The 25,987-nt window shown below is 37.6% G+C and overlaps 1 protein-coding gene across 39 annotated transcripts in view; it reads left to right on the top strand.

Annotated features, from left to right (window-relative positions):
• Positions 1 to 25,987, top strand: part of Nrxn1 (neurexin 1) — a 1,037,700-nt gene that overhangs the window by 992,200 nt on the left and 19,513 nt on the right. For 24 of the 39 annotated variants that reach the window (XM_051175287.1, XM_051175276.1, XM_051175272.1 and 21 more), the window contains one exon: positions 21,096 to 21,183. In XM_051175287.1, the coding sequence (XP_051031244.1) occupies positions 21,096 to 21,183 (88 nt within the window). The remainder of the gene's footprint in view (positions 1 to 21,095; positions 21,184 to 25,987) is intronic. The other 15 variants (XM_051175288.1, XM_051175279.1, XM_051175274.1 and 12 more) reach the window with 1 other exon arrangement.

The following is a 25,987-nucleotide window of genomic DNA, read 5'->3' as shown; positions in this document are numbered from 1 at the left end:
CTACCATTTAGTAAATGACTTGTTTGCAAAAAGACTTTCTGTTTTAGATTTATTTTATAATATGTGTACATTTTTGTCTGCATGCATACATGTATATCACTTGCATGTCTAGTGCCCACAGAGGGTATTAGATCTCTAGAACTGGAATTATGGGTGATTATGAGCCATCATGTGGGTGCTGGGAATTGAACCCAGGTCTTCTGCAAGATCAATGTGTGCTCTAAACTGCTGGACCATTTCCCCAGCCCAGAAACTACATTCTATGTTATCCAAACAGTGTTGCCTATTGCCACACCACTCTGAAAACACTCAATCTCATCCAAATCTGTGTTGTTAATTTTGGTGTTATGTGTATTTGAATAATCCATAGATCATTTGTGTGTTGAATACCTAAATCCATATGTCGATCCTGTGTTGAATACCTAATTAGAGCCAGACCAAGATGTATGTATGTATGTATGTATGTGTAATATATATTACACATATATACACAAATATATCACACATATTTACCTTAAACCTTTCATTGCTTCTTAATGTTTACTCCTCTTCAGCCTTACTTATGATTCATTGGCTTTGTCAAAAGCTTTCATATCAGAAAAATGATATGTTACTTACCCAAGAACTCAAAGTTGCCAGCTACAGACAAAACAGTGGGGGTTAAATTTAGCAGTGCTTCATAAAACTATATTCTTGTATATAATTAACCTTTAAACTTTGATTTCTGCTAAGACTGCCATTATTCTGCCTAAACAATTGATTTCACTTTCTGCCATCCCATTTACTTTTATGTAAGAGCTGATATCTGATCTCTTGAATGCCTCCTTTGTTCCCTAGTCACTCTGACATGCATAACGGAGCTGAGCACAGTATTCTGGAGTAGGCAAACAACCTCCATTATTTAAAATAATTGCAGAAAGTTATAGATTCATTCATATCTCTAGAGCCTGTTAAGAGAGTATCAACTAATGGGCACTTGTCTTTTGGTTGTCTGGCCATGTTTGTGCTTACAGAAAGAGTTCACTATAAGTTAAAGAGAGACTAGGTAATGCTATTCTTCTATATATGTTTAAACCCTCCTAGTTATATGGTCACACAATGAAAAATAATGCAAGATCAGATAAAACCAGGTAGCTATCCATCCGTTTAGTATCATCCAACAGTGTTTCTCAGTGGTAGAAACTTGTCTACAATGTATGCTCAGAAGCAGCAACAGCAGAGAGAAGAGAAGAGGAGAAGGAGAAAGAGGAAGCGGAGGAGGAAGAATGAGAATTATCATTCAAAACAATCTTTTTCTTAAATAGCTAGATTAGGTGCAAGTATAAATACCTTGGGCCTGAAGGAAAATTAAGTGTACTTGTAAATTATCCCAACACATTTTCAATGTGGCTGGTTGTATTTTAGTCTCAGTTTCTTCATTCCCTTCAGAGGATGGGAGAATGAATATTAGGCATGGATAGAAAACATGCTCCAGACTTGAGTGTAATAAATTTGAAAAGTTAAAATAACAGCACAAAGAGCCTACTCATGTTACTGGAACACCTGTGGTATTTCTTCAATGAGTATTTCTGTTTAGAATAATAATTATGGAACAGTACATGCACAACTCATTCCAACTACATTTTGGTATGAAGTATTAACCTGAATAGTTTTTGATTGCTTCACAAAATCCAAAACTAGAGATAAATAAGCTTGAGCTGTTAGTTTAAAGGTGTGTGTGGCAATAACATTTTCTAGATTCCCAAATTTGCCTTTTACACACAATGAATATGATAAAAATTGCAATATTTGTTAGTTACTTTCTGTTACTGCTAAAAGGTAAATGAAATGCCGCTTTGGGGGTAGGACATTTTTGCCTTATACAATCACAGTCCACCACTAAGGGAAGCCAAGATGGGAACTCAAACAACACAGGAACCTGGAAGCAGGAACTAAAGCAAAGATATGGAAAAATGCTGTTACTTTCTTGTTCCCAAGGCATGCTTGCCTATTTCCTGACATTATCCAGGACCACTTGTCCATGGTGGCACTGGCCACAATGGACTGCCTCCCTCTCATCATCAAGAAAATGCTCCACAGACTTGCCTACAGTCCCAATTTGATGAAGAGATTGTCTAAACTGAAGATTCCTTTGGCAGACAACTCTAGCTTGTTGCCAAGTTTTTAAAAGAGCAATGAGGTTCACAATAGATGGTGATCTTTTTTTTTTTTAAGAGTCCCCTGATGCAGTAACAAAATATATACTGACTTTATCTTATCTCCCTCTACCTAACAAGTCCATAAACATTTTGTCAAGTCTTTGCACTTTGTGGGAAGAGATATGAATGAAGATAGGAATATTTGTTGTGATGAGACTAAGAAAACCAGCACTTGATTGACACAGAACTCTAAAATTTTGAAAATATGCCATTCAAATAAGAATATTATGTTTTATGCCTATAAATATAAAAATGACGGTTTTATATTTTAATGATTGCAGCTGTTCCATTTTCTTGTCCTTGTGAATGTATCATAGCCTTTAAAAAGAAATAGCACATGCAAAATTCCATAACAGGTGGACATGGTGGTGGTGCATGTCTTTATTCCCAACACTCAGGAGGCAGAGGCAGATGGATCTCTGAGTTCAAGGCCAGCCTAAGCTACATACAGAGTCCCAGACTAACTGTCGATACACTGTGTCTAAATAAAAAGTAAATAAAATAATGAAAACGCCATAGTTCACCAAATTGCATGTCATATCTAGAAGTTCACTAGATCAATGCATTTCGTTAACCTCCTTAAATTAAAAATGCATATGATGATTGAACTAAGTTAATATTACAAAAACTATTATAAACTCGTTAAACATCACTTCCATAGGTCTTCTCACAAAAGTTAACCTCTAATGCCATCATTCACTCTTGCCAGTACTACTTCATGGTGAAAGATGATCTTCTAGAAACAATTCTATTTTTCTACCTTTGACTGAGTGTTGTAAGGCTACGCTGGGAGGTCTCAGTGTGGTAGTAGTTTCATTTCCAACATTAGTTGGGAGAACCCTCCTCTCATGGCTACTCAGAATTTCCACTAGGAAACTTGGACAGGAAAGTTTTAGGTGAAACACAATTATCACAGAAGCAGACCTTCCCCTTCCCGTTCCCCTCACATGCCCACTTTCTTCTGTTTAATGCATTGATTTTATTCTTGGTTTGCCCTCAGAATCTTTTCTCTCTTTTTGCTGTTCTTGGACCATCTATGTCACTTTCAGCTCTCTCTTCTAAACTTCCTATCTACACTTACAGTCACTTTGGATTCACATGAAATTCTACAGGTCCCAATATGAACAGGTTGTTTGTGGAAACTTACCTGTTGGGAAATTTGTTTCATCTAGTCTCAGGCCCACAGGACTGGTTTCTCTTCACTCAATCTGTTTGTCCCCTCAACCACTATGAAATAACCACTCTGAGACTTAATATCTATTTGTAATTTCTTGGCCATTGGTTTAGGCATCTTACTGGCTAGCTCTTTCTTGATTATTAAACCAACACTATTAATCTGTGGCTCTCCATGTGGCCTTATCTTAACAAGAGAATGCCAAGGGCATCCTACCTTACCAGTAGCTACAGGGCATCTACAAGACTCAGTCTATTATCTCTCTCTGTCCTTGTTCAGATTTCCTGCCTGGCTAAATTCTGCCTGTCCATTGCCTGAAATAGCTTTATTTATCAACCAGTAAGAGCAACACATATTTGCAGCATACAGAAGAACAATCCATGTCACTTATCCAATTTGTAAATTTGTAAACATTTTTTTTTCAATTGATACGTGTGATAAAGTGTGCCAGGGAAGGTTCTACAGCAATTAAAAGACCATCTACAACAATTTTTGGTGCTTGATCTCCTCCTTTGTAAGGTGAGACATAAGCAATTTTAATTTTTAGGGTATGGTTTTTAGGGTATGGATAAAATGTCTTTTAAGAATTCCTTTTAAACAGTGGTCTTGGAGGCATGGATGGCTGACTTTTTATGTTATTAAATCACCTTGCCTAATTTTGCATCTACCATTTTCTTACTGAATTTTTGTTTTTGTTTTGTGTGGATAATTCAGTCATGGTCCTAATTAGAGGCAAAACAGGTTTCTCCATTTCCACAATGTAAATGACACAGGCTTATTAGCATTCTGCCTGTGAGTCTGCTGGATTTCAGAGAACTTGTGATCCTAGAAACTCACAATAGGAAAAGCAACAGAAGAAATGGCATCTTCTCAGCAAAAGAGGGAAAAAGCTACAATATGTGTTTATAAAAGAACAAGCACTTTTTTTTTTATGAAAACAAAGGACTATGTATCTGTTCTGCCTATGTTCTTTTAATGAACTTTCAATTTGCTATGAGGCTGCCCAATTATTTTGGATCTATTTTTTCAGACGATGGAAGCCAAAATAGCTACATTATTTATTATAAGTGAAAACGTTTATTGTCCTCTATCAAGACTTCTGATTTCTGCTGTTCCTAATATGAAGCCTGCCATGTAAAATCAGAGGCTGAATGAACCAAATCATCACCCAAGTGAATGTGTCCCTGCTCTTTGTATTTTTAGGCCTTGTATCAATAAATGTTTTATAAAGGGACATATACTCTAGACTAAAATTCCATCATTCCCAAACCAGCTTCACTTTGTCCTCTGAACAGTAAGATGCAATATGGCTTCTAATGGAAGAGGAAGGAAAGTATTGACTCGAGAAATAGAATGTACCAGCTCAGGAGTTGTTCCAGGGCTTGTAGAGATTCATGGGAAACCAATTTTTAAGCTGCCTGATTTGATACTTTGTAAGCATTTCCCTATAAGAGCTCACAAAAGAAAGTGGGTCTGTACAAGAACAAAGCATGTGTAGGACAAATTATTTTTATGGACATTCCCTCTTTGTACATAAGAACCAATACAGTTTGCAAATATCCGTGACCAGTAGGTTTCCTTAGTAGGGAAGTAGTCTGTTTTTAGATACATGAATATAAATTTGAGAGTTTTACATTAAGAATTTCAAGACTTAAGATATAGAAGATATAGGAATTATATCTTACAGTTTTTTTTTAAATTTGTTGTCAGAATCTAAACTGAAACTATTTACTCCCTACTGGGATTCAATGGATAATCTAAGGAAGTAGCAATTTGAAATATAAATTGATATGTACAGCAGCATTTTAGCTTTTAAACTAATCTTATAATGATAGATTTGACTTCCAGAGGAGTTAGCTTGAAAGACTTCAATTGAAAATATTTCCTAGGTCTTATGCAACATAGAAAGCACTGTACCTCCCCACTGTGGAGAAGAGAGCATTAGGGGATGTGGAAATCAAAAATCTCTTGGGCAGCTCTTTTTGTTGTGGCCTCACAATAATGTCACTAAGACTATTCCAATAGTCATGTCACCAGTCTACCACCTTTGACTGGTCTGCTATCACATATTTTATCCTTCCATTGGGAATAATTCCCTTCACCATTTTCAATGTATTGTAACGGATGGAATTAGCTGTGGAAAAAGTATGAAGGGTGTAAAGGTCTTTCATCATAGGTGCCACCAGTCTTAGACCACAGGAAAGTCAATGAGAAATTGCACCTGGTCTTTTTTTTTGATGGAAGCTGTGTGAGGAAGGAGAAATTCTACTCTTCTCTTTTACAACGTGGTGTTTGGCTGTAAGTTTTTGTTGGTATTAGAATGAAACCTGGAAGGCACACTGTTAGGGTGCAGTGCAAGAGGGACCTTGGTGGGTTGGGGGAAGGGATAAGAGACAAGGCATGCAGACAGCGCTCACTCAGAGGGTTTTATTGGGGAGAGGGTGCTTGCTTAAAACATGTCTTTTTAAAACAATAGTTATATCCTTTTAAATGGACATAGCTGAAGACATTGTCAGGATCCTGAGCAGATCTGAGTATTGCCTGAGTACTGGCAGGCACATGCGCATAAGGGTCCTGCACTCTGCCAAGTGTCCAAGGAGCAGTGGGCCAGGTGTGCCTGAATGCTAACACACACTTCAGTCTTAGGGCTAGCCTGGCTAGAATTGTTTTTCTTACACAAGTTATAATACTGATTTCCTGTTACCCCTCTCCCCTTTCTGGAACTTAAACTCAAATTTATTTCACATCTCACTGAATGAGAGGTTAATTCTACTCTCCTAATTTTGAAAAGGTTCTATTATCATCTGACTTGTAAAATGGACCGAGATACCCTGCTACTATTCAAACACGGATGAAGAACTACTCCCTTCCATTCTCCCTTCTGAAATTAATGTTTATCATTTCTGTTTGTGTGGCCTTGCTTTTCACAGACATCAGCTAGCTACATCTCTTCCTTCTGTCCCCTCCTGTCATGAAAGAATTGGCTCATGAACACAGCACTAGTTAGAAAGTTGCTAAGTCACCAGCTCTTATTTTTAGACCTTTTGGAGGTCAAGAGACTCTACTGAAATCTGTGACATTGAAAGAAAATATTTTGATAGCATCATAATCACTAGCTGAGTAAGAAGTCTAAAGAATCTTAAAATTGCAAACTAAAATTATATAATATAAGGAAAGCAAATGGGCAGAAGCTACAGTGCCCAGAAATAAATATTGAAAACTTGATTTAGGGGGATCGATAACCTTTCCCTTTTTTTTCAGTTTTATTTCATTTGCTTTTTATTCCAATTTTCTCTTTTAAATAGTGAATTTTATGCCTTAATCTTGTGTATTTAGGAATAAATTAGAGAAACACGGCTTTAAAATGGTACCATTAGCAAGAACATTCCCTGTGGCAGCATCCCTACCTCAAATCAGGGTAAAATACTCAAAATTTTAAGTACATTAAAAACCAATAATTACTTCAGGTAGCAAGTGGTTTAGAATCAACGAATTTCACTCTATTTGGTATTTGTGCCCATACATCATCTCATATCTGATTGTCAGCAAGCCATTTTATGATCTAGAACATTACTTCTATGTGATATAGATTCACAGAAAGTTGTAAAGGGAAATGCAAGAAAAGAATCACATAGGAAACTCTGTCCTTTTGCTGGATAATCTTTTATTTGGTGGAAGGTGCCCCAAGATAAGGAGAAAAGGGCCAGTCTTGCACAGGACAGTTTATTTCACTAGGCTGACTTAACCTCTTTTGTACATTAGCATTTTCTGTACTATAATTCAATATCAAAGCAGGATATTAATACTGGTATGCATCAGAGGGCTTATTCTGATTCTGCCAGTTAGACATGAACTACTAGCATCTTTATGTGTGTGCAGACATCTATGCAGTTTATCCCATGTACAGTAAACATGCAGTATCACATGTATAGCTACTTAGAACAGAGCTCATAATCTGCATGCTTACTAGGCCATTACCTCAAGGCTCCTTCACCTGGTACTCTTACTCTGAGGAGTCATCTTTTTTGCTCTACACAGCAGTGGGATGGAGAGAGATTTGTCCCAGACCAATGATGACAACTCTCAGAGCTTTTCCTGGATCACTGTGTCTTATTCTAGACCAGATTTGGTCACAGTCTACTACATTCTCAGTTTTAGAATAGCTTTTCAGCATGTTGAAACATAAGAGATTTAAACCTCAAAATACTTTATTTCATTTCAAATGTGTTTGAATACTATGTCAATGCTATTCTGAATTTAAAGTAGTTCTGATATATTCCTATTCCTGGATGCGAATGGGCTAAAGGAGCATCAGCTATCTATGGCAGCATAGATTAGCACTTCAGATGAAACTGTATACAGAACTACAGAACTGTCCTACTGTCTCAGAGGAGTGCCACAGAGAGGCTGAGGGGGGCAAGCCAGTTGCTTCATAACCCCAAACAAACCAATTTGGTTGCCAAGTTTTTAATTAATGCTCACTTTCTCCAACATGAAACACTTGCTTCTTCCTGTGCACCCAGAAGCACATAAGATATTTGGAGAATGATTTTCCTCTTCCATATTTCCTAAAGCTCAATTTAATTTTGCTGTCCTTCATAAAACCATTTTAGTTAGATTTTGCACGGGGGACATCTCTTCCCTATTCAGCTTTGACAACAGAGAGAAGAATTTATTTGGGAAGTTTTTAGGACCAAAGACATCTATATCATCAGCATAGTGGGAACTTAAGACATAACGACATGTCAGCCAAGTTGTCCTACTTCCATAGTAATCCCAGAGGTTATTTTTTTTAAGCAAAGTCTATTTATTTTTGAAATAAGTGAAACCTCAATGCAAATTCCTCTTAGATCTTGAAGATGCTGATTATTCTATTTCCTGAGTTGTTTTTCTTTTCTTTTCTTTTTTTTTTTTTTTTTAAGTCACTGACAGTTTGCATACATAACTAATTACTCTATTGTCATGTGTTTAATTCCAGCATTGCTGTAGGCTGTTTTAGCATTGGGGATGGGGTGTCACAAGAATGCAACTGCAGGTTTAAAATGGATCAATATGGTGTTACAGCAAGTAGTGAGGAAGTGATAAAGTGTGTGTGTGTGTGTGTGTGTGTGTGTGTGTACATACCTGTGAGTGCAGACATGTATATGTGTGTATTGAAAGATGGGTCACACTAAAGCAGCAAAGTAATTTTTCAGTGACTGTATGGTTTTGGTAGCTGGCCATGCTGTGGGAAGGGTCTGTGAGTAGGTAAGCAGGAGATGGCACAGTCATCTGGATTTATTTGTGTCACGTTAGATGATACTGAACCACCATTCACAGTGAGTATGTTTCTTAAAGAAACTGAAGAATGCATACCCATAGAAACTCAACTGTTCATCTCTGGTGAATGATTTTTTTAATATTTCTTAAAATTTTTATATTGCTAATTTTAGATGGGAAAGTTCACAGAAAAACTTCAATAGTTATTGCATGTACCAATTGCATAGCTTTAGAGTTCTGTTTTCAGTGTTTTGTGAGTACCATTTATGGGGTATAATAGTGCATTTTGCCAAGAATCATTACCTAATTGTCAGAGAATCATGAGGCTAGCATTCAGATTTTAGCATTAAAAATTACTGAAACATTTAAGGACATCGATGGCAAGGTTGGACTATATAAAATAGGTCAGTGACTTTTGCTATCTTTTTTCTGTTGGTGATGGTAACACTCTGGGACAGTTGTGCAATGAACAGAATCATATGCTTCCACTTTCTGCCTGTAAAAGGGGCATTTTAGAAAGATCCTCTATAGTTCTTGAATTTATCACTCTTATTGATACTAGTTCAGTTTTGATGATATTAACATGAAATTCACTAGGAAAAAACTAGTGTTACTTCATATCAGGAATTTGCAACAATAATTAAAATGATAACAATAGTTTATGAATCCATCCTCTCCTTGAACACTCAAACTGGGGGAATAGGCCAATTTAAACTAGACAGACAGGTAGGTAGATAGAGATAGATAGACAGACAGACAGACAGACAGATAGATAACACTTTGAGAATTCTGGTTGCTATATGCAAGAGAAAGTTATTTCTCAACCTTTTAAAGACACAGCAAGTACCTCCACATATGAACTCAGTTGAATGCTTGTAAGTTAAGACAGAACTCATACACATTCTTGCAACCTACTTAAAATTTCCAAGGTCTGTCTCTTCAGAGTTTGCACCTGCAGTTAGCTTATTATGAAACAAAAGTGGGGGGGGGACATGACTTTCCAACTCAAAATGCTTTGGAATGGTTGGGAGTATGTTTTGAAATAAAATGGAGTTTAACAGTTGAAAAGCAAAATAGGACATTCAGAGAAAAAAATACATTTGCATTCTTCATGCAATATTTGCCTTATTTCTTTCCCTTTATAATATTCTCTTCCAGGCAAAAGTACACAGTCTGCACCTTGTGGTCCTCGGGTGGTGGGGTTTTATCCACTTTAATGAAAAATGTGTTGCCTTCTAACATGCTCGAACTAGGTCATGAGCAATAACTAGGATGATAGCCAAGGTTTATTTAATGCTTACTATATTCCAGAGACAGTGTTATTCACAGTGTCTGTCATGGTTTCTGAAGTCTGGCATCTACACTGCAGAGACTTGTACTGAACTCCTCCTATTTTCCAAGTGAAGACTTATGTGTGATACATTCAAGTTTTAACTGTACCTTTGAAAGGGTCCAGATTTCAACATGGGCATACTGGACTCAAATGACCAGGGACTAAACCTCTAGGGAGAACCAACACAAGATCCTGTGACTGGTAGTCAGGCTTCTCGGTTTGTTCGGCAAATAGCTGTTTAGGAAGGCAGAAATATGACCAGTGTGGAAAGCATCCCTTCCACGTGATTAGCCACCAAGTCTGTACAACCAAAGCAAAAGCACCTCAGCTCCCATCTGCATGTGTCCATGAACCATTGAGGCTTTCAGGTAACAAGTTATCAAAGAAGGTAGGACACTTGCTTTTCCGCTCTTCTCAATTCTGTGTCGGCAAACTCAGTGGAACATGGAAAACAGTTGGCTGCTATTTAACTTGATCTTAAGAAAAGAACAATGGAAATGGAGGGGTGTGGGAAGATTCAACAGTTAACACTGTTGAATAGAGCTCCATTCCCTGCACCTAAGTTAGATTGCCCACATCTGCCTTCAGCTCCAACTACAGGGAATCTAGTCTTCTTCTGGTCTCTACGGTCTCCCCTCAATAACAACATTTTTAAAAGGATCAATACAAAAAGAATAAACACTTTGTAAGTTTTCCTGGATTTGGTGATATAAGTCTAGGTTGTTTGGGAATCACCATAATTCAAATATTGTGTTAAGTACTGCAGAAAGTAGGAAATTATTCCTCTTGCTATTTTCACCATCCCCATGTCCAAAAATGAGGAGTAAATACTAACTGGATGGAAAACCAGAAGGCCAAGACCAGCACCTGAATCCCACACTGAGTCCAGACAACAGTTATTCCCACTGGCCACCTGAGTGCACCAGGGTTTTCCTTGCTTTAACTAGTAGACAACTACTACAGATAACTCCAGAGCCTCCAAATACAATGAATTCTTGGTTCAGTAGGCAGTTGAGAAAAATGGCAGAGATATTCCTTGTGTTTTCAGCATGTTCATGTTTTGATACTGTTCTATATGGCTTCATCACTGTCCTCATATCAGATATGTACACACACACACACACACACACACACACGTGTGTGTTTATAAGGTATTTAAATGGGGAATCGTGAATTTGTCCTTTGTGAAAGGAATATTTGTGCCTAAATATTTATGGAGTCCATTGCTAGGGATTATAATTTCTTCCTACATTGCCATAAAAACAAAGGAGAACATGTGGCAGTTTGAGACCCAGATGCCTCTGTGTAATAAATTCTCAATACCAGCTTCATGTACCAGCTACTGTGCTCATTAGTAGTTCTGTCTAGCCTTGGGTTCTTTCACTCTCATATTCCTTCTGCATAATTATTGAAGATGACTTCACTTTTACCCAGGAAGAAACCTGGAGAACTTAGTTGCCCAGGGCCACAGAATTGGTAAATGAGCTGGGATTTAATCCTACTCAGTTCAGCTCAAATGCAAATGAAGTTCTTCTCTGCTTATGATAGAAAAAGCAAGCTTCTTGCAGAGGACCAGGGAGGGCATGGTACCTTCCCTGTTTGGGCTTTGAGAATTTAGTCAAAGAGATTGATCTGGTCACATAGCATTTTTCTCAGATTCACCAGAATAACCAGTCTGTATTAAAAATCATCTTTAAGAACAAATAAGACCACCTAATTCCCCCTACACACACACACACACACACACACACATACACCCTACATATTTGGGAAAAATTATTCTAATACATTGTTCAGAATTTAGTAATTTAACTGGAGAACTATACATGTAAAACACCTTCTTATTACCAAGAAGGGTTTTAGTAGATAGTAGATTATCTTTGTATCACAAGTTCATCATCACATAAACATTTCCAGCTAGCAAAGGCTGATGGAATCTTATAGTAATGGCAACTGCAAGAGAATATACACATTATGTGCAGCTATGTAGGTGAGGCGAGCCCTAGATGCTTCGGTGTATAGGTAAGAGTCAAATGTGGCTTGTTGGACTAATGTGGGGTGTTCTTTCCTCCTGAGAAGGCCACACTGACAGTTGGGACACCATAATTGAATAGAAAGGGCAAAGGGGGAAAGTAAAGAGGGGAAGTGAGCTTAAATATCAGCACTATTAATTATAAAATGAGATTACCTCAGTTGCTTAAAAATTATTACAGATGTAGCTAGAGAGATGACCCATAGTTAGATAGTGCCAACTGCTCTTATACTGTAAAGGGGTTCAGTTCCTAACACCCACATGGCAGCTCTGTTAACTCCAGTCCCAGGGTTCTTGTGGCTCTCACTGGCAATGCACTGACATGGTTCACAGATACATGCTAGTAAATCACCTGTTCATAAAATAAAAGCAAAGGATGTCTTTTTTTCTTTTCTTTTTTAAAATGATGTTGGGAAAGCCAACATTAACATGGCCATGCTCATTCTTTTACCAAGTGATGATTTTTGTTTTTTGGGTTTTTTTTTTTCAATTTTTTAATTTAAATTAGGAACAATCTTATTTTGCATATTAATCCCAGTCCCCTCTCTCCTCCTATGCCCTCCACCTAACCCCCATCCCATTCCCCTTCTGCTCCCCAGGGAGGGTGAGGCCTTCCATAGAGGATCAGATCATCAAAGTCTGTCACATCATTTGGGGCAGGGCCTAGGCCCTCCCCCATGTATCTAGGCTGAAAGAGTATCCCTCCATAGGGAATGGGCAAAGTCCATTTGTACAGTAGGGATAAATACTGTTCCACTACCAGGTACATGTATCCTATTGCCAAGTGTTATACCTAGCACTAGAAAATCAGCCTTCAATGTTTGAATGATTGTCTGATTCAAAAAAGGAGAGATGTTACCTTAAAACTGAGGCATGTTCAGTCACTGTATGATAAATATTAGGAGCAAGAAAAATATTAATGATGTTTCCTACTGTAGAATTCTTTGTTATTCAAAAGTATTCAACAGATTACTATGGCTGAATGAATTAATAAATGCATAGGTGCATATGAGAATCAATGGAAAGAAACTGTACTACTGCACTTGTCTGTGCATCTATTTCTTGGTCTGAATTTGATGACTTGTGTTTGCCAGTCTTTATCTCCACAGAATTTTCATTTCAGAAAGAAAATGAAACTTTCAATATATAGTTAGAATTAGAAGGAAGACAGAAAGGCATAGTTTCCATGTAATTAAATAAAAGTTCTTACAGTATAAAACTATTGTCATAGAGTCTGTAGGAGACAGGAGTAGCTAAGGGTGTGTGAGTGTGAAAGAAAGAAAGTGAATGGTTACACACACACACACACACACACACACACACACACACACACACACTGCAGTCCTTGCTATAGTAGGCTTCATCTCAGTGCCATCCTGAAAGCAAAGATGCTTCATAAAAGAACACCTATGAACTATGTACAAGACAATTTTAGCTTTGCATCCCATGTAACCTTCAGTCATTCTCTTTTCTACTAAACATAATGTCAGTTTACTTCTTCTTTCCTTTTTTTTTTTTTCTTTCTGTTTCTCTATCCTAAATTCCTGCCATGGGCACAATGTGAAAACCAGTTATAAAGTGTCACCGTCACGTCCATAGACATTATAAGGCAGGGAAAACCTTTGAAAGGTGTGATGTGATTTTTTTCACCTCAATTCTTATCTCCATGTCTTAGGGGATATACTCCTGGAAAAGAATCTATATTTCTCAGTCTTATTTGAGACTTAATGAGCTGTCACAGAAAAGCAATGGTGACAAACTTTGTCACAAAAAGATTTCTAATGAAATTAGAACAGGTGATCATAAGGAAAAAAGAACCCTATTGTAATGATAATAACAAATTCAAGTGTCATATTCAATATTTCTTGATGTTTTGAAGTCAAGATAAAATACCCCTTATTTATATAATTATATTTTCAATTTATTTGCTCATAACCACAGTTTTATAAAATATTTTATCTATGTAGATGCTTACAAAAAATGTGCTAGAATTTTTTTCCTTTCTTTATTTAAATTAGAAACAAGGTTGTTTTACATGTCAATTCCAGTTCCCTCACTCTCCCATCCTCCCCTATCACCTCCATCAAACCCCAGCCCATCCCTTTCTGCTCCCCAAGGAGGGTGAGGCATTCCATGGGGAGTCTTCAAAGTCTGTCATATCAATTGGGATAGGACCTAGGCATTGCCCCATATGTATAGGCTGAGAAAGTATGCCTCTATATGGGATGGGCTCCCAAAGTTGATTTGTATACTAGGGATAAATACTGATCCATTACTAGAGGCCTCATAGACTGCCCAGTCCTCCTAACACCCACATTCGGGGGGTCTGGGTTCCTATGCTGTTTTCCCAGATATCAGACTGGGGTGCATGAGCTCCTCCTTGTTTGGGTCAGCTGATTCTCCAGCTTGGTCTTGACCACTTCGCTTATCACTCTTCCCTCTCTGTAATTGGATTCTAGGAGTTTGGCTAGTGTTTAGCTGTGGGTGTCTGCTTCTGCTTCCATTGGCTACTAGATGACGACTCTAGGATGGCATATAAGGTAGTCGTCAATCTCATTATTGTGGAAGAGCATTAAAAGTAGCTTCTCCACTATTGCTTAGATTGTTAGTTGAGGTCATCTTGGTAGATCTCTGGGCATTTCCCTAGTGCCAGATTTCTCCTTAAATCTAGAATGCCTCCCTGTATTATGGTATCTCTTTTCTTGTTCTCCTCTATTCTTTCCCTGTCTCAATCTTCCTCTTCTCTCATGCCCACCTTTCCCCTCCTCTTTTCCCCTTTTCTTTCTCCTAACTCCCTCTCCCCCATAGAATTTTAAATTGTAACAAGATTTTTAAACCAACTTTTTTAAATTGAGACATATGCTTAAATATAAATTTGAACTCTGACAAGCAGATGTACTTGAAATAAAATAAAACTCATCTGAGCAGTTCTCAAAATTCTGCATTTCAAGATAGTTTGGGAAGGTACACTATTTCTATTTTAATGTAATAAAAACTTTGCTTATTGTCTTATAAGAGTTATCAGCACATATTTAAATATATACAGAAAATATACCACAGGTCATGTCTATTATAATTATAGATACAACCACTATACTATGGAGCATTGGTGCATAGGCTACCCTGATAGAATCTCTTCCTCCCCCTTTCTCTCTTTCCCTCCCTCTTTCTTCCTCTCTTCCCCCCTCTCCATTTCTCTCTCCTCCTTCTCTCTCTCTCCTTCCCTTCCTCCTTCTCTCCCTCCTTCTCTCCTCTCTCCCACCTTCTTTTCCATCTCCTCTTTTTTTCATTACTACTGCTGCTAACTGACCTGCTCCATGTCTCTATTTAAATATCATCAATACCTTATGGCATAAAGCAGTAATGAAATCTGGGCCATTGAATACACAAGGTTGGCACATACAGTGAACAGAACTTAGGACTTTAGTGTCTCTGAATTTGTGTATTTACTGCTTTGGGGAAAAAGAATACCTTGTTGACAGGCATGGATTGGTATGTCCTAACTCAGTGATTAATTATGGAACTCTCATGGGATAGGAAAGCTACTATTATTATTATTTTTGTTTACTCTTTGTTATTTTGTTTCTTTGAGAAAGCCCAGGCTATTCTAGACTGTCTCAAGCCTCTGCCTCCCCAGTGTTGGGGTTACAGGCATGAGCTATCATTTCTATGTTAGATCAGTGAATTACTATGATTCCTATATACAAATTGATATGTTGCCATATCCACACATATGCTATATGAATATAATATGTACGTGTGTGCATGAGTATGTGCTATGAATACATGTGCTATTCAAAACAATAAACATTTTTATAAGTCCAGAACTGAGACTTGAATTCTGAATTAATATTTGAGCAACATTGATTAACCTAGTAGATATTAAACTCAGGTGCTTAGTAGTGCCGTGCCCTAACCTCACATTAATAAAACAGTCTGAACCACAAGAAGGGAACTAGTCAAGTATAAACACTTAGCACTCCCGTACAGCTGGAACCTGTAATGGATGAATTCTTCTAGTAGCAAACAAAATACCATTGTGACACCTGAGATAGATAATTCTCATTCTCCATAACTGCCCAATGACATTTGATAGAGCTGTTGACTGGATGCTGGCTTATTTGGGGATTGTGATTGGTGACCTTACTGAATTCAATTGATAGATTCCAATAAAATCAGAACATGAACTTTCTGCTAAGCAATCATTGTTTCTAGCCGTATGCCTAACACTTGCTATTCTGTTCCCCAAGCATTGTGTGCTACAGAGGTTCTCACATACCACTAAGTTAAAGCTCTGTCCAGAGGACACAAGATTTAACAATAACTAGTACCCCCTCACCCTCTAAAAAGTCTTGGCTAACTGGCTGTTTCTGGCTCCATGCTATTCTGTTTGTGTTTGAATTTCTAATCAAGGATCATTGTGAAAACAATTTAAACTTGATCAATAACTCATGTCTAGATTAGTTTAAGGAAAAATAGCATTAGTAATATACTATCAGTTCTAGTTGTTTATTCTAAGGATATAATAAAAGATGACTCAACAGATTTCTAATTATGATTGAAGAACACAAATAAGTATCTCACTATTAGTTATGAAGACAGGAGTTAATAAGAAAGGTTCTGGATGTTGAATAGACTTTTACTAGTGGCTTGGTGGGAAGAAAATAGAGAGTATGTGATGGTATTGCTATTCAAATAGATTAAAAAACAGCAAAGATTCAATAATTCACTTTTTCCCCTGTGTGTCAAGAATGTGATTACATGTGTATGTTCAGAGATTACCTAGAAAAACAGTAAATTGCAAGACTGGTACAAGTAAGCCAATAGCTTTCTGGATTTATTTAAAAAACAACAGTAGGGGTTATAGAACCACCTCAATGGTTAAGAGCACATATTGCTCTTCCAGAGGACATGGAGCAATGCCCAGTACACATAGGTCAGCTTACAACTACCTGTAACTCCAGTTCCAGGGGGTCAAGGGCCTTCTTCTGACCCATGGGCACCAGGCACACACTTGGTAACATATGTATACATGTAGACAAATCCCTTACTTACATAAAATGGAAAATATCAAATCTTTAAAACGTGCTGAAATAAAGATTTTTATAATAGAACTTTCAAAATTAGATTTCTGGAGTTTATATTTTGCCATTGTTTTTCTGCGTGATCCCATATCAAACAATAAAATAGCTGTGTGTGTGTCTCCTTGTATATGTTAACTCTTTCTCTTAATGATTGATTGCAGTGGTGGTTTCTTTTTTTCCCACCTGTGGTACTTCTCACTCTGCCGTATTTTCACTTGTTTTAAATTTATTTTATCATGCATCTTTATAAGCTACATCAAATCAGTGGGTTGGAATGGGTGGATCCATGTGTGCATGTATGCATGCATGGATGCACAGTTGAAAAGATAGGCATCTGGACTAAGAGATTATTACAGTTTGCTGAAGATGTAGCTAGTCTCATTAGTTAGACATATAACTGTGGTAATGTTTTTTTATTTTTTCTGGCTCCATTTTCCTGATACAAAAAAATGAAGATCTTATAGGAATGTCTTCTAAAGTCAGTTTCAGGGAAAGAAAATCTGTGAATACTCAGAGAATCGTGATTTTCTCCCTTGACATTCTACATGCCAACAGTGACAGGATTTGGGAATCCTGCTGATTGACGCTATCCACTGCTGGCATGCTACGGTCATAAATTATGTTTTGGCCTCATTACCAATAAGGATTTTCGATTTAACCTGTGTAACTAATTAGTCCATTCAGTCTCAATAGCAGGGGTAGAGATTCATTTTAACACCATTAAAAGCCTCAATTTGCATTTGTAAACATCTGTCAGTATTTAATTTGGAAATAGCCTAAATCATTTCAAAAAGTGATTTGTCCAGACCCAAAGCAAGTAAAATGGAGAAACTGAACTACCCCATTCTCTTGTTTCCCTTATCACCTGTGCTTTGCCAACAGTAGTATTTGGAGGTCTTACACCCACACGTTCTGATCATTGAGAAAAGATTTTTGAGATGCCTTTCTGCATGCTTGAACTTTGGACTGTTGCTCCAAATGTGCTTTGAATAAAATTGAAAATGCAATGTGAGAATAAAACCAACAGTAGGTCAAAGAAATAATGAAAAGAGACGTGCTGTTTTATTTAAAGCCAATAATTTAGTTTCATGTTCTTACATCTCATTTTTTTCCTTGAAGGATTTATTGTGTTATATAAATTAGCTAAAACAAAACAAAAACAAACAAACAAACAAAAAACCAGCATTCCCTTTTAATTAGGTGAGAGTCCAATGTTCTCTCTCTTTTCCTTAAAATGTATTGCTTTGCAACATGATGTACATGTTCCTACATTTCCTGAGTTTTGCCTGTTAAGATAACTAGTGTCAAATGAACACAAAAATGAGTGTTAATGTACATAGATCTCTTTACCATGCTGGAGTTTCTCCACTCACTACCACTTTAACTATGCTGAAATCATTGCCTACATTTAAAGCAGCTGGAAAAAAATATTTGAAGAAAATTGAATAGCTTTCAAGTCTGTCTTTTCCCCAAGCAGAGAGATGATTTATGGTCACTTCTTTTTTGTAATTGCCTCAGGCATCAATTGGGAAAGAATATTAAAGAAATGTGAAAGCTGGCTATTTTTCAGGACTATAGGAGCTTTTCCCTGAATATTCATGAATGGCCAAGTTCACATATTCAGATTGGGTAGGTTGTTGTTGTTAGCTTGTACTTAAGTATGATGACACTTATACACTTATAACAGTAGCTCTTCCGTCATGTGTGTGTGTGTGTGTGTGTGTTTGTAATATTCAAGAGAATATACAATTGTAGTTTAGAACGATCATTAAAATTCAGGTTTTGGAATGAATGAAGTCTCTTGATTGCACACTTAGGAATTTGCTCTTTTTCTCACAAAGTGTGTTTGTTGTTCTTGTGAGTGCCTTTACTGACAGGGATTAGTGTTCCCCACAACCACATACCATGAAAATGACATCTAGAAATATTGTTGTTCTTAGCAGGAACATAAAATTTGTTCATTCACTCCCCATTTATCTTTGTAATGGCAAAGGTGCAAAGGTACTTGAGCAGTACTTTTTTTTTTTCAAGACAAGTAGCATATACACTGCAAATGATGGGGGTGGGGGAAGATTACCTGTGAAAAAGAGAGTGTCCCATTTCTAAACAATCAAGTGGTCTCCCCAGCATCCTTAACTATTGGGTGAATTGGGCTCATGGCTCCTGACTACATTTTCCCCAATTCTTACATGTATGTGTTCATGTGCAGAATGACTGTGTTTGTATCTTCCCCTGCTTATCAAGAATGTTGCAATAGTAAGTTATTGATTGCATGGTTGCATCTAAAATTCATCAAGAAAAATGGAAACTTCTCTCGTAACTGTTTTTAGTAAATTAATTTTGATTCACACAAAGAGTTTCCACGTTGGGTGAGGATAATAGCTTCCTGCTAAACACTGACACTAGGAAAAAGCTCACTCACAATCTGTTCTGAGATATAGTGGATTGATCGCCCTGAAGGACCCCTCATTCAATCTCATGATACTATATCACACATATGGGTTATGTCCTGCAGGATGGAGATGTGCTAAAAGACCATTGGGTCTTTGGGAAAACTCATGTTAATGAGATAAAGTACTGTTCACACCACAGGCTAGTACCTTTCTCTGTGAACATCTATGCTTCTAAGAAATCTGGCACTTTGGAATTCTTTCTGGAAAATAACACAGAGGTGGAGTGCATTAATCCAGAAACTCTTTTTAAGAAGAAGTAAGAGTAAACCAAAATGAACCCACATCCACGCATTTTTGAAAGATGGGTGTTAATTTCAAGGTGTATTACAAAGAGTCAACAAGGAAAAAGATTCTGCTTTATGAGCTAAACACTCTGAGTTTGAATGATTTTTAAGCCTTTATTTGTCATTAAAGTCTCTCCCTCCCTGTCTCCAGTTGTCTTAAATTTTGTTTCCAATATTTATCTCTGACAACCCTGTGGCTCTGTAATGACTTTAGCCCATGCCATGTTATTCCAATCCCTGTTAAAGGACAACATCAGTTTGCTTTCAAGCATCTCCTGAACAGCCTGAATCTCCTGAACATTCTGCAAACTTGATTTTCAACATGGATTTGGTCTGTTTTACATTAGCATCAGCCCAATCTGATGTAAACCTTGCAAATTCCATGCAATAACTTCTCTGAGTTTATTACTGCACGTCAGTGGCAGTAAAGCACAACCTTTGATGTTTGACTCTGTGTTGATTATGTGACTAACTGCTAGGATTTACACACTCTGATTTTTATTACTTACAGTTATCTTTTTGGCTGTAAGTGCAGTGAAACAACTATAATGTCATAGAGGAAATGGTCACCTTTCCCCAGTCCACTCTGCACACAGGTTAATGAAACCTTGACAATGAAAAGGACAATGAGAAAACAGTATCTACTATCTAAAAATGGCATTTGAGTATACAATTTTAAAAGCTGAAAAATATCTTAAATGAACTCATTTGCTTCATTCTGCACCTAAAATAGCACATTCTTAATTTTCTCTCTAATCTGTGTTTCCCAGTGAGGACAAGCTACATCACAAAGATTTATGAAACTACCTGTTCACAAATGCGAAAAAAAAATATATGGCTGTTCTGCTTCAGGATGCCAAGCATAACAAGCATAAGTACCGCATAAAGCCCACTGATGCATACATTGTAGCTCTCCAGGGCTGTAATCAATCTCACATCATCTTTTTCTGCCAGGTTGTTTTAAACATCTGTGCACTCCTATATGCAGTGTCTCATTGTAGCTGAATGGTCGGATATCTGCCAATTGTTGATCACTGTTTCTATGTCCACATGTACAATAAGTTGTAATCAAGATCTGCTATACATGGAGGTATTTCTGTAAGAGGTCTAAACTATGTTCGCGAATATAAACTATGTGTCTGTGTCTCGAGGAAGGGAAATAATGAATTTGGTTTCTCAACCTGTAATATAAACACAAACAGCATTTCACTTGTAAATGAGACAGAGAAGACCTCTAGGACATGTTCAATTAACCTACCTACTATGATTCCCTTGCAGACCACAGATGATATCCTTGTGGCTTCGGCAGAATGTCCCAGCGACGATGAGGACATTGACCCCTGTGAGCCGAGCTCAGGTGGGTTAGGTTAGTCAATTTTTTTTCTTACTTCCTTGCCTTTATTGTAGATCTTTGTTGCATGTTATATTCCTGAGAAGAGATTCCCACTTATATATCCAGTACTACCTTAGGCTACCTCGCTGTAAAATGTACATTATCAGATGGGATTTTAGTTTGACATGGGGAGGAGGTACATGTTGGTAATTTTGGAGGTGGAGGCAGGGGAATGAGGATTTCAAAGCCATCCTGGGCTACATAGTGAGGTGAAGTCCAGACTTTACTATAGGAGACTGTGATGTAAGTTATAGTAGGTCTTTAATAATAAGAGCCTGGAGTCAGATGTAGGGACAAATGCTGAGAGATCAGAGAGAAAAAGTAGCAAGCCAAAGTCACCTTTACCTCACTAGCTTCCCAGAAGAAAAGAGAGCAAGTTCCTGTTTCCTCCCAGCCATATCACGTTATTCCTTTCTCCACCCAACCATATCACTTCCTGTCTGTCTGTACAGACCTCCAGACCTCTATGGTTAACTAGTGGCAAGCTCCACCCTCTGATCTTTAGACAAGCTTGATTTGTACAAACAAGATAGCACTACAGTTGACTCTGTCTCAAAATATTAAAACCCAACCAAAAAAATGACAAACAAAATATTATCCAATGGGTCTTTGCCTTTTAGTTGTGTAAATTTCCTCACTTTAAAGAAAACATTAAAAACCCAAACCACCAAGAATAGATGTTTTTGAGGAAATAGTAGAGAGGAGAGTTGCACAAATGAGCTACTTACTGTGCACATTCCAGTAGCCCACAATCATTTTTATATACACTTTATAATGGACTTTTCCTATGATCACTTGTAGTATAACAGGAAAGCTAACAATTTAAAGTAAATTGTGAAAAATCATTTGGTCTTTGTACTGAAAAACATTCCCATGATTCAGTCTGCCTGAAAACTATCTTAAGTGATATATTTCTGAATTTTGGAAGTTACAGCATTGTAGCAATGGCAAAACAGCCATTTAAACTTGGCGGGTTTAAAAAGAAAGATTTGAGTCTTGCTGTGTTTCACCAAAGTTCAAGCTGCATTTTACTCACAGATGAAGCCTAAATTTCTCCTTCTTTACGGCATGTTTGCATCTCATCTGATGAGGGTGGTGTACTCTTGTTTCTATACAGCCCTTATGCTATTAAATGGAGACAATGGACTCTGAAAAGGAATGAAGCACAGTCCATGTTGTGTTCCCCACCAAATATTCACAATTCTAAATGCATGCCCATTAGTGCTATCTTGAATTCCTAGTGTGTACTAACAAAATGACTGCAGGAGATATGATCTGCCCACTAGCTATTAGCTCATCATTTTCATAGATCTTACACAGAAAAAAATTGTCTCAATAAAATGAGTAATTTGTATTCCTACAAAGAAATTTATACCACTGGAAAGTTAGTCTACTCTTTCTCACTTTTAAATATGAACTATTTGAGGATGCATTGGCTGTATCTCTTTTTGAGCACATTTACATGGCTATCACTACCATCTGTAAGCACATAGGAGTAGCTGTCAGTGAAGAGGAATGTAGCCCAGCACAGTCTCAGCTTATGCTGGGGATGGCTTGGGCTGCTTCAACCCTCCTTCTCAGCTGGTCAGCTTCCATTAGGACTCTGAACTCCAGAATAGTCTATCACATGTAACTCTTCCATCTCTGGTGAACGTTTTCTGGACTCTAACTCCTTGATATCTTATCAGATTCTCATGGTTGTACTATCGGGCCTTGATTATGGGCCCCACAGTCAAGGTCCTGCCATTAATTTGTTTTTTTACTAATTTTTTAAATTATTTTTTTTATTAATTTAATTTTTATATTCCAATCCCAGTACCCCCTCCCTCCTCTCCTCTTGCTCCCCCCACCCCATCTCCCATCTGCTCCTCAGAGAAGGTAAGGCCTCCCCTAGGAAGTTTACTAAGTCTGCCCCATCATCTCATTGAGGCAGGAATGTCCTGTCATTATTTTAATAAATGTTCTCACTGCCCTTTCTATGCTAGTTAAAAACTTTAGGACATCATCATCACTATTATCATTTCTCCCACCTCTGAATCAATCTTCTACTATGGGTTATTCCAACAACAAACAAACTCTGAATTTTGTGAGTTTGTAAGAGTTTGAATTTTGTTTTCATAATTTCGAAGGCAGTCATCTTTTTCAGCATTTATGCATTATTCCAATGCTAATGAGAACTGCATGAGTGCCGACTAATTGTGGTGCTTGATGGTTTTCCTCTGGCCAAATCCCTCCTCTACTAAGCATCAGAGATCGTCCTCTTTAGACAGAGTCCTTACCTTAAGTGCCCAGTAAATCCAGTGTGAGGACTTTAATTGCACTTGAAATTGTCACTTTGTCTTTTTTCTTGAGCAAAATTCTCTAATTACTCTAGCACTGCCTGCAGGTCCTATTAAACACTCCTTAGAAACTAGTCCATGGTCTCTGTGTTTGTCTGGGAGCAGGGGATCTATGAACAGGATGATGGGTTGAAGAGGAAAAAAAATGGAGTACTGGAAAGAGTAAGATAGACTTTCTTTTTCCCCTCCTTGTTTAACTTGAAAAATGTATATGTGTGTGTTTCTGATTTTATGCACACAGGTGTTAACCCTGGGGAACACCTGAGGCAGCAAATCCCCTTGGAGCTGCCTTTGTGGGTGCTAGGTACTGAACTTGGGTCTTTTATAAGAGCAGTTTTCATGTAACTAACCACTGTGCCATCCTCCAGCCCTTCCTTCCTTTCATTCACTTGACTCTTATTGTTTTGTTAAATGCCCAAAGCAACAAGAAGCACATTGTCGATAGCTGTGTTCCAGATGGTCTAGTTGTCCTCTCTTCTTAATGAATTTATGATTATCTAAATTTATTTGGGAACCTACCTACTACTAACTTGCTGATGTATAGCTGTATCCTCAACCCTAAGACAGCAGTGTGAATCAGAAACCTCCAAGAATGTATCCCTCCATGAAGCATTTATTTATATAAGTACATACATTTATATATGTTTCTAATACACTGTCTGCTGCCAAAAATACAAGATGCAGACCTACTGATTCTGTTCAGTAATAACCATTTTAAGCTGTTTGTGTGTGTGTGTGTGTGTGTGTGTGTGTGTGTGTGTGTATCTGTGTGCGTATGAGAGAGAGACTGACTTTGTGTGTGTATGTGTGACTGTGTCTTTGTGTGTGCCTGTGAGGTTGTGTGTGTGCGCGCGCATGTGCGCATGTCCATGAAGGCCAGAGGAAAGGAGTAGGTCCCTGCTCCATACTGTGTCACTCTGTGCCTTATTCCTTTGAGATAAGTTACCTCACTGAACCTGGAGCTTGTGGTGCATGTAGTGTAGTCTAGGCTGGCTGGTTAAGTAGTTCCCAGGATCTGCCTGACTCCGTTTCCCCAAAATTGAGGGTACAGGTATGCAAGATCATTTTATACTTTAATTTATTGTTTTCTGAAACAGGGTCTTACTATATAACCCAGGCTATTCTGGAACTTGTTTAGACCAGGCTGTCCTAGAATTCTACCTCTGGAGTCCTGGGATTAAAGGTGTGAATCACCACACCCAGTGATCACAGCCTTTTTTTTTTTTTTTTTTTTTCCATGTGGCTACTGGGATTTGACCTGGGATCCTCATGCTTGCACAGCAAGTTCTCTTACCCAAATTGAGACATCTCCCCTGCTCCCACTTACATGCTCTTGCACAAGCCTGGTGCATTTAACTTGCTATCTTGCATTGTTTCCTCCCTTATTCCTTAGCTTCCTGCTCATCAAATCAATTCTAGTTAGAGTAGACAGATACTTTAAAGCAGATACTACCACATCTGTGGGATCATTGGCTACTGGCTGTTCTGATGACCTTTCCTATCCTACTGACTGTAGTGGTCCATCAAGAGCTTCTCTTTTTATATTGCATTTTATAAATGAAATCTTTCAGATATTGGCTTTCCTATTAAAGTCTCTGATTTCCTCCCAGGCTCTTCTTTAATGTTTCTTGTAATATTGTGCCCTTAGAAAAATGATATGATTTGTATAATAGCATTAATTAAAATTCTCAGTCCATGTAGTTTCTCTTCTTTCCAGCTATTATTTAAGAGAGAAAGTCTATTTTCTTGACCTTGTTCGAATCTAAATATTCTTTCCCTTTGAGATTCTGCTTCTACAGGCTTTTGTTCATAATTGCACCATATCCTTACATATCTTTTCCAGTTGTCTCTATATTAACAGAAGATTATATTGGTAAGAGTTGGGTTTGCTCTCATTAGACTTGGGTTATTGTTAGACATAGCCAGTTAAAAATTGTTTCACATATAAGCAACTCAGACTTTGGCAAACCAGGCCTTTAGAATACCAACAGGTGAAGAGAAATATTTAGAGATACATTTGTGTTCAATTCACATCAGTCCCTTCCCTAAGCTGGTGAAAACAGCTATGTGTCAAGAAGTCCACTCACTTTTTCTGGCTATTTCACTCTACCTGAATATTTAAGTATGAAAATCTGTAATCACGAAGTCCACTACCCACTTGTCATATACACACACCTTCAAAAAAAAAAAAGAAAAATAGTTTTCACTGGAATTATGTCACCTTTGATATTTGGATGTCTTTCTTCCTAAAGATGCTGAAAAATAAACATGGAAAGAAAGCAATCTAGTCTCCTCTTGAACACTGGCAAATTATACCTTTCATTAAGGGTTGCATAGATTTGGATTGCTATGCGTCTCCACTCAGGACTCTTAATGGAGAGGGAGTTGTGTATTTAGTTATTCATTTCATCATTGTTCAAATATTGCAGAGTCATCAT

This window comes from Phodopus roborovskii, unplaced genomic scaffold (genome assembly GCF_943737965.1).
Source record: "Phodopus roborovskii unplaced genomic scaffold, PHOROB, whole genome shotgun sequence".
In the NCBI taxonomy this organism is placed as follows: Eukaryota; Metazoa; Chordata; class Mammalia; order Rodentia; family Cricetidae; genus Phodopus; species Phodopus roborovskii.
This window is presented reverse-complemented; position numbering and strand designations above follow the sequence as displayed.